The sequence below is a fragment of the Micrasema longulum genome, unplaced genomic scaffold, assembly GCF_059751315.1.
Source record: "Micrasema longulum isolate JH-2025_06_02 unplaced genomic scaffold, ASM5975131v1 h1tg000725l, whole genome shotgun sequence".
In the NCBI taxonomy this organism is placed as follows: Eukaryota; Metazoa; Arthropoda; class Insecta; order Trichoptera; family Brachycentridae; genus Micrasema; species Micrasema longulum.
In genome coordinates, this window is record NW_028277921.1 from 889,497 (window position 1) to 906,036 (window position 16,540).

General features: G+C 32.6%; 1 protein-coding gene across 1 annotated transcript in view; it reads right to left on the reverse strand.

The window, feature by feature from the left end:
* LOC148279400 (uncharacterized) overlaps positions 1–16,540 on the reverse strand; it is a 249,363-nt gene that overhangs the window by 81,632 nt on the left and 151,191 nt on the right. Inside the window, exon 10 of the mRNA XM_088230023.1 lies at positions 3,998–4,089. Coding sequence (XP_088086149.1) covers positions 3,998–4,089 — 92 coding nt within the window. The remainder of the gene's footprint in view (positions 1–3,997; positions 4,090–16,540) is intronic.

Below are 16,540 nucleotides of genomic sequence, written 5' to 3' on the forward strand. Positions count from 1 at the left end.
AAAAAAGTATTTTAATAACGACATGCTCTAAAGAAAAAAACATATTACCTTGAATTAGTCTTAGGTATCAGGAAATTGAATGTAATTTGGAGTCTTGTCCTGTCTGGTATAAGATATTCTAAAGAACTTTTAAGCTAAAGGCAGTCTTTGACGTTGTTTACTAGTTTAAATAGGAAAAATTGATGTGCAATCACTTTTCTATGCTCCAGAGTTTAAATTGCATTTGGTGTATAATAAAATTTGTATTTTATTGAATTCATATTTTTTTTCTAAATCCTTCCTAGGTTGTTTGCATATATTTTGTATTGAGGATTCCATATAATTGAAACATATTCTAACTGACCTCTCACATATGTGTTATGTAGCAGTTTCAATGAATGTTTTTGAAGTCGTTAGACACATACGCATATATACACACCCTATTACGAGCATCTTCCGGTAAACGCCGTTACTACAGATCACGTGGTACTAGCTGTTGCACTCCCAGTGAAAACAATTAGTCACGTGGTAGAAGAACTGACAGGCAGCGTGGCCATTATTGTATTGCGCAGTAACGCCGTCGTACTTAGGTTTCTATTATAATTGAATTCCAAATACTACTCTAGTAATACATACGTGGAAATGTTTTTTATTAACGTTAGTTAATAAACAAGTAAAACAGTCACAAAATAGCTGAAAAACTACTCTCTTGTAGATAATGTAGCGATTAACAACATTAGCCCTTTTAGATCTAAGCAACAAATATTTGTTTCTTACTCTTGTGTGGCTGTGACGCCACACTTGTCTACATTTGTTACAAGACTCGGTGTATTTTTATTTATATATATTTTTTTAAATCTTCAAATGCACATTTTCACACCGTATTTGGAAAGTAACATTTATATAATTATGCTGGATTTAAAAAAAGAAAATATTTGTCTTTGCCACGCGAATACAGCAATAAATATGTATAAGAGAGAGCACGAAGATATAACTCATAGAAAAAAAGACAGATACACTGTTCTGTGGCCATTGTTTGTGAGAAAAGAGATTCAGTCGGTTATTGATAGTGATGGAGAATGCACGCACGCCCGTAAGATGACCGGCTTATTTACGATGTTTAATTTATTTGGCTATAAACGGGCTAAATTATTTGTTTATTTTTATCAGCTATGAAAAAGGAATTATTTAACAGTATCCTTCCATGTTTTTTTTTTAATCTCTGAACTTTACCTATAATATTAAACAATAAAATACAAAAATTTGCCTTTTGTGACATAAATTGCTCATAATAAGCGTTCATTGCTACTTATAAACAAGAAATTTCTTGCAGATAACATTCTGGGCGTCGGTCTAAAAAAAATAATCATATTTAGATATTGGCACTACATAAAATGCATTTAATACATATAAATAGGATAAAAACTACATTTCATGACATCAAAATATAAAATAGATTTAAAACAATATGAGCCAGAAGTAGGGGTAGTTAAAAGGATCATACTTTTTCTCTTTAGTCTAATAATTCGAGCACGTCTTTAAGTTGTGTCAGTTATTCTCAAATGTAAAATGAGCACCAAATAGTAAATGTTCTCTTTAATATTTGCTTTACATTACATCTATTATTTTGTATGATTGCCTTCAAAATCGACAATGTCCAGTCAACGAAAGTGAGCATTTTCGACGCCTCCTTCTGTTTGCGTTCACCCAAAGAAACACAGCTGCTTGCGATATTTGCGCGGTGTACGGTGAAGATGCTTTGAATTATTGATCATTTTTGTTGTAAAATAATGAAGGAAAATACATTATAGACTTGTTGCATTTTTTTGGTTGTGATTACTTTTTCTCTTAATTTGGAAAAAAACTGCAACTGTAAAAAACTAAACATTTTTCATTCTTTTCGTAAATATAATAATATTTATTGAATAACTCGATAATAAGTTATACTCGTTTTGATTTTTAAATTAATTAGTCAAAAATAATGACGTCTGCCAGTTTTTTTTTTAGATAATATTTTTTATTAGAAATTCATTTTACAAAAATAAAATATCATTTTTTATTTATACTTTGTTGTTGATATATATATTTTTTTCACTTTTTGAAAAGTTTGACCTTTTATTTAGTTTTGTCTGATAGTTTATTGTATAATTTTAGTCCCTGATTTATTAGTCGCGATTGTCCTTGTCTTCTGATATTGTTCTGATATTCTTGTATTAAGACTCGATAATGTTGCTATTTTGCTAATTTAATTATTGATGTGAACTGTCCATGTCAATTATCTGTCTATTGTTAGTCCTAAATATTAAATATGTTCAATTTCAATTGATTATTTATTATTAGTTAATGTCGTTTATATGGTAAAGAATTGCACATAAATAAATATTACATATTAGTATGGAAATATGTACATAGTAAGGTACATGTCTTTCTTTGATGAATGCTTGCATGTGGATCGTGATTTGATTTATATAATATTTTACTTGAGAGAAAAGCAAAATTTGCCATATTTTAGACGTAGTTAATATAAAAACGAGGTTTATTTATTTTAGGTTAGTGGTTTAAATAGTATACTTTTATTTAAAGCATTAACTTTGTCGTTCAACATTTAAACTGATGTTACAATCAGTATATTTAAACTTTTATTATTTATTTAATGTCTATTAAGTCACTTGTATTAAGACAATATGGATTGTTTTAGTATTATAACGCAATAAATGTACCAATAAACGCTCACCACGATTTAGTTGATTCTCCATAAAGCCAGTACAGCCCAAAGCTTAACTATAAAACGCAATCGTTGATTGGCGGAATTAAATTTTATGAATACATTATTCCGTGGGAATAATAGTGTCAGGGAGGATACTGCGCTTATTTGGAATTAAGTTAACCAATGTCGAAAACCAGCCCCATTTTATTATCGGCATTGCATCAAATCAAGTATTATCAAAACAAATATTCTATTCGAAATGCGTAATTTTATCTTTGACAAGAGCATTGCGTACTGTATATCACAGATACAAAACGAATGGCCGCAAAATCTTGCGTGTTTCGACAAATAGGGATCTTGGGGTTATCTATGAAAGCAAATTGACTTTTGCAGTCTAGTAGTGGGCACAACAAGTATTTTTTATACTTCTTGTGTTGAGCCTGTGGAAATCTCTGTTACTTTTAAAATCATCAATATTTTCATGTACATATATAAAGTTTTCATAAATATATTGACATGTGATTGTCAATACAGTAATTTCTTTCAACTTATTACTAAGTGACTATCTGAAATTCATATCGTAAATTGCCCGAACAGCTCTCTTCTGCAGCACAAAAACAGAATCAATATCTGCAGCATTTCCCCACATTAGTATATTCGTATATTGTAAGACATATCGCTGTGGAAGTAGCTGAAATAGACCAACTTACCAGTTTCTACATCAGTAAGATGTCGAATCTTTTTAACAGCGTAGCTGCAGAACTAAGTATGTTCGATAAACCAGCTGTATGTGAACCCCATTGAAGCATAGAATCTAATTTTATGCCTAAGATTAATCAATTAATTATGGATAACTTATATAGCGCCATTTTCGTAATAAAATACCTCAAGGGCGCTTTACATGGTGATTCTATTGTTAAGTTAATTTAATTGAAGCTTATTAAAGAAGTATCATCGACGGCCGGTTTTGATTGTGTAATTATAAGCTGTATCTCTGAATTTAATAAACGTAATCAAAACAATACAAATATTATAAAGAGAGGCAAGATGGTAAGCGAAACGGTCTCTTGAAGGGGTCCGGTGATGTCCACTTACTTTACTAATACTTAACGGAAGTATCATCAACGGCCGGTTTTGATTGCGTAATTATAAGCTGTATCTCTGAATTAAATAAACGTAATCAGAACAATACAAATATTATAAACTGGCAAGATGGTAAGCGACACGGTCTCTTGAAGGGGTCCGGTGATGTCCACTTACTTTACTTAGACTTAACGAGGAAATTTAAAAACAAAAATAATATCGACTTACCGTAAATGGTTTCTTGGAACATTGTGGATATCTTTGTACACCATATGTAGTCTCACAGTTTCTGAGTGGCAGTCGCTTTTGATTGTCCAAGCCTGGAATAAAATAAATATTATTAGAAATAAAAAATACAGTTTATTGTACTTAAATAAAGTAATTTAGCGTCGACTTAACCCTTGTGTATCTTGGAGCTTTTAATTTTTAAAATTAAAAAAAAAAGAAATATTTGCGTTCTTATGATTTACCCAAATATTTAATTTTAGGGGCCATTTTCAACGAGTTGTAAATAACTCACTATTAGAAAATGGAATCGAGTTGGGGTAGAGTGGGATTCGAACCACGGACCTTTGGTCCGTGAGTCCGAGACACTAGCCACAGGACCACAACCCGATTTTTTGATTAGTAATATGGTAAATTTGTTTCAAATTTGTCATGGTTTGATAGGACGATGTGCTGCTGCGGTGGTTGGTGTGTGGTTTAGTGATTGTATTGCAGGTGATTTTACATAAACCCATATCAAAAAATCTTCTGGTTGTTCCCAAAATTTAAATTGAAAATGTTTTACTCTCTGCAATCTTTTTCGTAATACCTTTTAAGTGTGCATATGGTTCAGAAATGTTATTAATTTATATATAGTTGAATGATAATTAGATATATGTTAATATTAGGACATTTAAAATTTTTTTCTTGTACTGAAAGACTAAATATATTTTTTTTAAAGTTCTCATGTATATGTACTATACATTAATTCAAGAGGATATCCGGTGACAGAGAATTTTTATGAATAGGTATTTGAACATTATTTTTCTGTCATTCTCTCAGAGATGCCTTTCCAACACTGTGCGGAAAAGATAACTGCACGTCAAATTGATTATGCCTAGGTATAATCGATAAAATTGACGTTTCGCTGACCAGTTTTCCGGACCTCAAAAATAAATCGATTTTGTTGTTTTCTTTTTGAAAAGAGTATCAGAATGAGTATCAAAATTTCTGTGTTGGTACCTTTTGCATTTTTCAAAAATGGTAATCATATTTTTTGTATACCGTACGTCTGATGACAGCAGATAAAAGTGGGCGCCTTTAAGAGATTTCCGAAGGTCTTAGTTCCCATAATAAATAATTAATAAAAAACAAAAGTCTAAGGACACGCCAATGGCAAATATCTATCTGCTAGGGAGAAAATATGGGAATACGTTTGTATGAAGAAACGTTAGGCCGCGTTTCCTCTTAAAATCTGCTGATTTAGAATATATTCCATGTGACAGTGGAAAAATAATACAGTTCTGAGTGTAAAATAGAACCAGAACCCTGGATGACTGTTTTCGACTCCATGAGTCCCAAAGAAGGAAACCGAGTGAAGATAATCCACCCCGTAGTACAGTGGCTGGCACGTTCGCTAGTGCTTGAGGTCCTGAGTTTGATTCCTGACACGAAGGACGTAAAATATTGATTTTTAAGACGGTGCTATACTGCAATATTTAATAGACCACAGACTGATCACCTTGCATTTAATATAAGAAAAACGAGCTATAAACCCAACACTGAGGAAATTCAAAGGTTTAAAATAATAAATTTGTTAATAAACCATAAAAAAAGCAAAAAAACATATTTTAATCGTATTAAAAATTTTGTCATTTGAAATTACTCCGCGTGTGACGTATCAAGTTCTCTAAGGTAAGTTCTTCGATTGGTCAGGATATATATCACGACGCGCTATCATTGGTTGATTCGGAAGAACAAGTGAACGTAGTTATGCAGAGAGCAGCCAGCCATAGAAAAGTAAAACTGAGATAATTGTACCTTTGTGTGAAGACTAAATAGTCAAATCTACACAACAGTTGGAATGATTTTGACTTTAACAAATGATAAACAATGAATACATTAGGTTTTTTTTAATATTATAAAGAAGAATCTTATTATTTAATTTATTTATTTATTTTACATAAACGGCAGAAATTGCCTTTAACATATATTGAACATAAATATGAAAAAAAAAATTAAAAAATACATATATAGAAACATAACAAAAAATTATAAAAATTGCATAACTATAACAATAGTAACAAGCAGGTAAATACATAAAAGCAACCAAAAATAATAACGAAATAAATACGTAAATATGAAAAAACAAAAAAGTAAAAAACATTTTTAAATAAAAAGAAAAGTTTAAGAATAATATTGCGAGAGAAAAAAAGAAATCAGACTCGTTTTATAACTATCAAGTCCAGAACCAAATATATCAGCCTTGTCCTCATACTGATTGCCATATCTATGGAGCCTAGGGATAGGCGAGTGCATGTGATAGTTGGTTCTAGAACTTGCAGAACAAAAAGGAGATCTGTGGCGGGTATGTCGACCAGGTACACGGAAACACACCAACTCCAGCAAATCTGGACAGTCAATTAATGAATTGATCACCTTAAAAAGTAATATTAGGTCAGTTAGGATTCTTCTATCAGAAAGTCTTAAAAGATTTGCTGAAGACAACAATTGATTATAATTAAATAAAGCAGCAGGAATATGAAGTTTAAAATTAATATATTTTAGAAATTTCTTCTGGACGCGCTCGAGTGAATCAGAATGTACACGATAATGGGGCGACCAGACTGGAGAAATATATTCTAAACGACTTCTAACCAGGGAGCAATAAAGTGACTTGATTGGTGCGATACTTTCAAATTTATTAGTAACCCTACAAATAAATCCCAACATACTTAGCGCCTCATTTGAAATCTTGTCAATATGTTTGATAAATGTAAGTTTATCATGAAAAATTATGCCAAGATCCCTAATGAAATCAACTCTTTCAATTGTTGCGTGGTTCAACAAATAGTTAAAAATTAAAGGTTTCTTACTTTTTGAAAAGGAAATAACCTGGCATTTATCTATATTGAGAAAAAGATTATTTTTATTGCACCACTCGTGAATTCTGTTGAGATTCATCTGCATGGTATTGCAATCATCAGTATTATTTACAATTCTATAAAGTTTAAGGTCGTCAGCAAAAAGCAAATATTTTACATCGCTAAAAATTTCAACAATATCATTTATATAAATTAAAAATAAAATAGGTCCCAAGTGTGATCCTTGGGGTACGCCGCTTGTTGCTAAAAAACTATAGGAGATATGAGAATTTATTTTAACTGCTATTTTTCTATTATATAAGTAACTAATGAACCATTTTAAGAGTTCATCACGTATTCCCAGTCGACCAAGTTTCTGCAACAAGTTAGAGTGGCAAACTTTGTCAAAGGCTTTACTGAAGTCGGTGTATATAGCGTCGACCGGGTGCTTCTTATGAAGTGCACTAGCAATAAAATTCTTGTACAAAATGAGATTGGTGACTGTTGAACGACCAGTAATAAACCCATGTTGCTCAGGAGCAATTATTTGTTTTAAAGGTATAATTAAGTTATCAAGTACAAGTTTTTCAAACAACTTAGGGAGGGTAGACTGAATACAAATAGGTCTGTAGTTGGATATTTCATCTTTGCTACCCTTTTTAAATATGGGTGTAATGTGGCTATATTTCCATATATCAGGAAATACGCCAGTAGTTAAAGACTTATTGAATAAAATTTTAATAGGATGTGCTAATATATGAATACAATTTATAATGTAGACTGGAGGAATTCCATCAGGGCCAGCAGACTTACGTTTATCCAACGATTTTACAAACTTGATAATTTTTTTATCAGAAATAGTAAAGTTAGGCAGGTCAATAAGCTCAGTTAATTTATTTTCCATTGTGTTATTTAAAGTTACGGCATCATCATAAACATTGGAGAAAAAGTCAGCGAACATATTAACGGTATCTTGCATATTACTAGACCTATTATTTCCATATCTCATAGATTTAGGAATACCAGTATCGCTATTGTCTAGGATTTTAGCATATCTCCAGAAATACTTAGGATCAGTCAGAATATTATCTTCGATCTTTTTTATATATGCATTGTGACATATTAATGATGTTTTTTTACAATACTTCCTAATCTTATTGAATTCAATATAATCAGTTATTGATCTGGTTTTTTTATATTGCTTATGCATAATTTTTTTGGAGATTATTAAATCAATCAAATCCTTAGAAAACCAACTTGGATATTTGTTTTCCCTTTGAACTGAAATTGGTACAAATTGCTCTATAGAAGAGTTTAAAATATTATAAAAAGCTAAGAGATTGTCATTTAGATCATAGTCTTGAAGAAAACTCCAATCAGCTAATTCCAAATAATTACAAATTAGTGAAAAGTCGACTCTTGAAAAATTTCTGTACGTAGTCACTTGTTTTAGTTTAGAAATTAATAAATTGGAAATCGTAATATCTAATGGTGGATGATGGGCATCAATAGGTAAAAGAGCATCTACACTTTGGTCAACTATAATTGAGGGTATGTTAGAAAAAATCAAATCCAGAAAACGATTATTTGAGTTGGATACATAGTTACACTGTGATAGACCCAGGAAAACGGCCATGTCTCTAACTATACTCGAGTTCATAGTCAACACACCAGTAACATTTGTATCCACTAAGTTTAGCCAGTTAAAACTCGGAAGATTATAGTCACCCACTAATAACATTTGGTACTTAGGAAATCTTCTAAAAATGCTTTCAACATCTTCACAATGGTCATTATAATGACAAGAATCAGAATTAGGGGGGATATATACACTTCCAATAATCAACTTGACACCCTGAATTTCAACTTTAACAAATAATTGTTCAACACTTACATTTTTACAGGGAATAATAGAGGATTTCATATTTTTATTTACACAAATTAATAAACCTCCTCCTCTAGACTTCTTACTTGTGTTAATATTACGATCAAGGCGATAAATATTATAATTATGGAAACTAAGTTCTGATGACTTTATGTTTTTATCAAGCCATGTTTCTGTAAGAATTACTATATCATAATTTAATGTAGGAATCGTGGTCGCTAGCAAATCCAATTTAGTTTTTATGCCTCTAATATTTTGATAATATAGATTTATTGTAGTTTTTTTGTATAGTTTTTTGGAAGAGTATTGACAATCTTTGGGGAAGAGTTAATATACTTTATGGTAAGGTTTTGATCGCCATTGGCTTTTCTAGTTTCTAATTCATTCCTAAGGTCCAACAATTCCTTACGCTGTACAGGTGTTTGGTCGAAATTTATTTTGAAGGAATTTAATTTATTCCTATTTTTAAATAATTCAGTAGCCAATGTCGGGTTCGATAATACAACTTTGATTGGGCGAACATTTGTGGTATCAGGACGAAGCGGGCCAAGTCGGTAGATCTTGATAACGTCATCTTTTTCAATTTTCTTAATAGTATTCAATGTTTTTAAGGTGAGATCTGTATCCGCAGTTTGACGTAGTATATATGTTGGGGCTGAACACTCTGGAATATTGTATATTATGATGTTGTTTCTTCGTCTGCATCGGTCTTCTAACTCATCAGATAATTTTGCTAGAAATTTATGCTCCAAAATAACTGAATTATTTTTTTCAACCAGCAATAGCCTTTTTTCAATTTCAGATAATTTTCCAGTGATTAGGGATTTTAGGTCGTCAACAGAGCGGAGATACTGGCTGACTTCACTCCATCTCTCTCTGTCTTTATGTAGTATACTTTTAAGCTCTGTATAATTATCACTCATATTTCTTATATCTGTCTGTAATGCAGATAATGCGTTGGTAATGTCCAAATTAATAGAAGCCGGTTGTGGAGACATCAGGCATTCTAGGTTAGGTGAGGCGATTTTCTGTTTAAGATCCCTCTTAGGTGCCATTGCAAACGCAGTATTAGTTTTAATCATAAATGAATAAATACACAATGAATAAAAACAAAAGTACCGGTTTAAAAGTTTCAATAATTTATGCAAGGATAGCACTTAAAATATATTATTATTATAATTTAAAAATATAAATTTAATATTAGTTAATTTTTGTATTATTTGATGAGTATTTTTTATGTTTTACACATTCATAAACTTGAAACTTGAAAAATTATCTGTCAAAAAGACATTTCACAAATTATCAATATTATTTACCACTTTTCACCGAAATAACATTAACACAAAAAATACAGATTGTTTGTTTATCATTTCCTTATTTATTTGTTTGTTTTATGCACCTTTAACCACTTATTTACTAAAATATACTGGATAAGATTTTTTTCACATTATGTTACTTGACAGTATGTGGGTAGAACTAGAATAGAATAGAAGAAAATTGACAGTCTTAATGATTTTTAAAGAACCACGAGATTTTTCTTGTGCTGTGGAGGTTTTTTGCAAATTGAAAAGTGCCGTTTTGGAGATCGACACCATTTGCAGATGGTGATTAATACAGTTTTTTGTATGACAGTGGTCTGGTTGTTGTACACAGAACATATAATTGACCTTACGGCACCTGATAACATCAACATCTCATTTGTTTAAATTGTGGAATGGCTGCTTTCTGCATAACTACGTTCAAGTGACGTCATTCATAGTAGTTTGTTTTTTTTAAACTTTTTTCACACATTTTCAACATTGCGAGTATGAAAACATTTATTATATCCAATTTCCCGTGGCACTGAACTATATCATTGAAATCCAATGCACCCAATGCCCCAATGCGTGCTGTTAGGAAAATAATGACGATAAAATTATGGTAAAAAAACAACACAAAAATACAATTTATATGCTTGATTATTCTAAAAAGTAATCCGTGTTATCTTAAATTTAAAAAGTATTTTTTCTATGCCAACAAATATTTTATGAATATGATTTGATTAAGCATTATGAACTCCAGCTTTAAAGCTTCCATTTTTTCCATATTTCTTTTCATCTCAGTGGTAAAGTTCTTTTCTGTAGCGAGGACAAATCTCTTGAAAGATTTGCAATCGTTCACAATGGGAGAGCTGGCTTATTCTGATGTAACTTCAAACTGTCGTGTGCCATAAAAAGTCATGACTACCTTCTGTGTCAAACGTCCTATATATGATACCGTGAGATTAAACAGACAAGTTCAGAATAGCTTAAGGATTAGATGAAACATAATTAAATAAGAAAAAGCGGGACATTAGTACTATTAACTATATTACAGAAATTCAGCCTTAGCAAATAAATGTTTGTCACAAGAGGAAAAATTAGCAGTTCACAACGGAGTCCTGGTCTCGACCCTGATGTTTAGAAGCGAAGTATGGACTTGGAAAAACAGGGATGAAAGTAGGCTGAATGCTGTCGAAATGCGATCTCTCAGGCGAATGTGTGGTAAAACTATGTACGATAGATGCACAAATGTTGAGATCCGTACATTATGTAAGGCTGAGACAAGCACAATCGACAAAATCAAAAAAGGAGCTCTGCGCTACTTTGGACATGTAGAGCAAATAGATAGCAAAAAACGGCTAAAAATGTTTACAATGCAAATGTTGATGGATGCAGAAATAGAGGAAGATCGAGAAAGACATGGCACTACAAAATTCAACAAATACTTGAAGATGGACATGTCGAATGTCGGAATAATCGGCGCGCGGGAATTAGAAGATTTATGAATGTAGAGGAAGCGAGATTTGTATTCAAAGATAGAACGACATAGTGGTCTTTCCTTTCTGTCTACTTTAATGGGGAAACGGCCTGATGGTTTGTTTGTTTGTTTGCATTTGTAAAAGCCCTAAGGGCATTAAAAATCATCATTTGTGTGTATATGTACACTTGATGCGGAACTTAGCATCCGACTTGTATTCCATTCAACATAGGTTCCGGAGCTTATCTTGCATATTGTGGGGAAAAGTGTTTTTCCTTGTGTACGCTAAGCAAATGTGAATCAGCACGAAACAGTTAAACAGTCTTTTAAATTATACCTCAGTGGGTATAAAAACAAGTTTCGTACATCATATAATTCATAAAAATATATTTATAAAAACAATAGAATTATGTGGAACAAAATTATGAACAAAATACATAGAAAAAACAAATAGAAAAATTGTGTTCTCATGTCGGTCTTTATATTTGTAGCCACATAGTGTATGAAGTGGCTTCGAGAAGCGTATTATTTAAGCTTTTAAGTAACTGCTAAAGGCAATCTTGCTCTAAGAAAAATTACCCTTAATAATCGTACTAAAATAAAGATCTTGCCAGAACTAGTAACGGCAAAAAATACCATGACCGTCCCGTTAAAAATGGTACGTCTGGTAAGCCTATTTAGGCGCCATCTTGTGTATCCTCTATTTACGACGATTCGAGCGGCAAATTGCACAAAACGGCAGAAAGTTTTCCTTTTGAGAACAGTTGAAGAAAGGGACCAATTGTTTTTATTTATCTGCTTTCAATTCTGAAGGGCCTCTTTGCCTTTAAACTTGAAAAGAACGATTTTCTCTCTTATTTGTTTGTGTTCAAGTAATTTGGCTTCGAGTGACAAGGAACTAGAATTTATGTTACAATTTACTTTGATAAATCTAATTGGCTTTTAGAGTACCCAGTAACCCACAATGGCGTAAATAATTTTGTGTCAAGTTGTTTTATTACCAAGGTAAAAATATGGTAGGGATACATCCCATAATTTTGCAATAGGGAAATATCACATACCATGAATACCGATAAAAATATGTAAAATGGATATAGACAAATTACTTTTTTTCATCATTTTGAAAATAAAATGGTTTAATAATCCGTTTCAACGAAAACGCGACATGTTTGGCCTTGAAAATTGCGATAACAAGAATCGTGACGAATTTCTATTTAAATTTAAACGGTCTGAAACAAAGGTAAAAATTTCACCCAATCGTGACATATTAAGGGCGTGGTTGATGCAATGAACCGTATTCGCGGGAGTTTAATATCGCGAATCGGGTTGTGGTCCTATGACTAGTGTCTCGGACTTCGTGGTTCAAATCCTACTCTACCTCAACTTCATTCCCATTTTCTAATAGTAAGTTATTTACAACTCGTCGAAAATGGCCCTCAAATGATTGACCTAAATATTTAGGTCAATCATTAGAACGCAATTATTTCATTTTATTTAAAAAAAAGGATAAATAAAAAAAATAAAAATTACTACTAATAAGTACAAATGGCAAAAAGAACTGGGAGTGCGGCTAGAAGTAAAGTGTGCTACATTCAACAGTATGAAGGCTGTCTGGATATCTTATATTTACTTAGTGAAAACCAAATGCCGCCTATATAACGCCTGCATTACCCATTCTCCTATACGGGTGCGAATCGTGACACCTCCTTAGGGCCCAAAACTGTAAAATACCAAACGAACTAAAGAAGTTTTGAGAAAAGGTGTCTCAGAAGAATCTTGGGAGTGCGGTGGTTTGACTTTGTAAGGAATGAAGTAATAAGGGAACGAACGCAGTAAACTCCGGTGACAACTATCATCAAGCGGAAGGGATACGGATGGCTGGGTTATATACTGTGAACGCCTCCTTAGAACCTTAACTACGCTTGCCTGAAGCCTTGACTTGACGTCCGCTGCTGACTATTCGTGGGCAAGGTCAGAACTACAGGACGCAAACCTGACTTGGAAGGACACACAGCAGCTGACAGTCGATAAAAACGCATATAAGCTTTTTGTGGATACCATATGTTGTTCTATCAAAGGAGCGGACATGAATGATGATGATGAATAAAAACTTTTTTTTTTGTGGACAGTATTTCATTGACCTTTAGTAATTTATAATCATAAAGAATTGACACTTCTCTTTTTATAAATTAATACAAGTCTATGAAATACTTTGGAGTTACAAAAAAATATATATGCTTTTGTGCAGCATAAAAAATATTTTTAAACTCCCTAGAAAACGCTTAGATGCATTGGGCACGCCCCTTACTCGTCATAATTCGCATTATTTTTTTTTACGTTTTATCGTTCCGGTACGTACTTTACGACTTTATTTACATATATTAATGATTTTGCAAATATTTTTTATTATGTCTGGAAGAAAAGGTTATAAATATTGTATAGTATCCAGATGCAAAACGAATATGTCGTTCAAAAAGTCAAAATCCTTCGTAAAAACCACGCGACAACAACGGCCCATACAAAGAGTAAGAAAAAATGGCAAACATTGTAGACGATCATAAATCTTGTGGTCAAGAATATCACGATCAATCACGGCGCGTTTTCGTGAAGGCATACGTTTTATCAATTTTGTTAAAAAATATGAATACAAACATTTTTTCAACATATCCATATTGATTTCGAAAATACAATTCATTTATATAAATCCCTTTCTCATATTTTTATCGGTATTCGTATTATGTGATGTTTCCCTGCTAATTTTAACAATAAATAATAACGAATTACAACAGAGATGGAGAATACCGAAAATAAGGGAATATGGAAGTCTAGGCATTTGCAGGGCTTATGACCTGTCATTGGCTGCCAAGAAGAAGTCAAAAAATTGAAAAGTTGTTTTCAGGCGTTGCCTGGTATGTGAAATAATTCAGTCAGATGAATGTCTTCACAACAATAAAGGTTTCAGCTCTTTATCTTAACTTAAATGGAAGATTTGAAGAAATATGGATGTTCAAACATAGGCAAAATGGTGAATGTTACACAGTGTGTAAAGTGGCCACTTAAACTAACCAATGACAGTTCATAAGCCCTGTAAATGCCTAGACTTCCAAATTCCCTTATTTAAGGTATTCTCCATCCCTGTTGTAATTTGTTTATCTTAATGACTCCCGAGGTGGTAAAATCCAGTCTTTTGTCTACGAACATTTGGACAAACACAAATATTGTAATAAATAATAAATTCTTAAAAATTGGTAAGATGATATAAAATCATCATCATCATTTGTCATCAAAACTCTGTTGGCTTATGTATGGGTCACTGCACAACTCTGCTCCAGAATATCTAATGAAACTCTGCATTTCAGATGAACTAGCTGACAGACGTCTTATACGCAAACAGCGCTCTAAATTTGGTGAACGCGCATTTGCGTTCGCAGGCTCTACGGCATGGAATGCTCTTCCAGCATAGGTGCGAAACTGTAAGAGTGAAGTGATGTTTGGAAAAAACTTAAAACCCACTTGTTCTCTAAATCACTTGAATAAATCCTTAGCATGTGATGACAAAGTACATTGTTTTCATAAATTACAAATTTAAAAAAATTAAGATTTATTTCTTTACATAATCACTTTGTAAAGCACCCCTGAGGTTATATTACGAAAATGTCTTTATGTAAGTTATCCATAATAATAATTATTCTCTTTTCACACATAATGATGCATAGGGCACTGCATTGGTTCATCATTTGCAGCGCATCTTGATATTTTTTTGTCACGTGAAGGTAAGATAATCAGTCTTACGCCTCACGTACCAGTCCAGGGACAATGAAATATTCTATCGTAACCCATTTCAAATAAATATTTCATATCGACCATGTCGGGAGTCGAACCCAAGGCCTGAGAACTCTTTACAACTCCTTGGTGCGAAGTAGACTCGAGAGTGGCTCGATGATTTGGGGGCCACATGAACTGAAGTACTCTCTTTTGATAGAGAAAATCCAAAAGAAGTTTCTGAGATATCTCTACATGAGAGAGTGCGGGTATTATCCTTGGCTCTATCCGACCGAGTTTCTCCAGGGTATGCTTTGCTACAACAGTTTAGAGACTAGAAGGAATGTGTTTTTGACTACACATTTTTATCGATTGTTGCGCGGTATTGTCGATAATCTTGAGATTATGATGAGCATTGGTTTGTATGTTCCTGATAATTACCTAAGACAGCGTCAGCATAGATTGTTTCATATTTCGATATACAGGACCAACCTGCCGATGGTTATGCCTGTTGGAAGAGCTACCACTATGCTAAACGACATCGCTCTGGATATTGATTTGTTCCATGTATCCGAAGGGGTTTTCCGGAGCAGGATTCTCCTACTACTTTGACATGAATCTCTTTCATTTATTTTTTTATTTTTTATAATATGTACGTATTAAATGTATGTTTGTAATGTATATGTTATATTTAAATAAATGAATTGAATTGAACCTCTTGCATGGTAGGCCAACGCGCTGACCATTATACTACGAGGCTGACAAATAAAAAAATAATGCCCGGAAATCATTCGATGCGAAACACGACAGAAGTAGAAAAAGTACAATATCGATACAAAGAAGACACAGGTTGTGGTCTCGGGGGTGACACGGACTATGAATTAAAAAGTCCGAGGGTTGAACTAGTAGAGCACAACTTGTTACTTATTTTTTTTACGATTCAAAGAAAATGACTCCGTAATTAGAATGTCCAGATATATTATATGTAAGTAAACAAATCATTCTTATTAAAGAGTTATAAAAATAATGTATGAACCTATGACGGTTCGTGGTTTTCGTGACAGGAGCCAAGAAAAAAAATAAGACGGACAGTGTTATTGTATACATCCGTTGCGGGGCACAGTAAGTAAAATTGATGTCTCTTGGATATGAGATCAGAATGTTTCTGCTTTATGTTTCACTCAATCATGAGATTTTTCGAATTTTGAGTACGAATTTACAATTAACAGAAAAATAATTGGCCAACTATAAGTTCTCGGGATATGAGAGTTTGTGTGT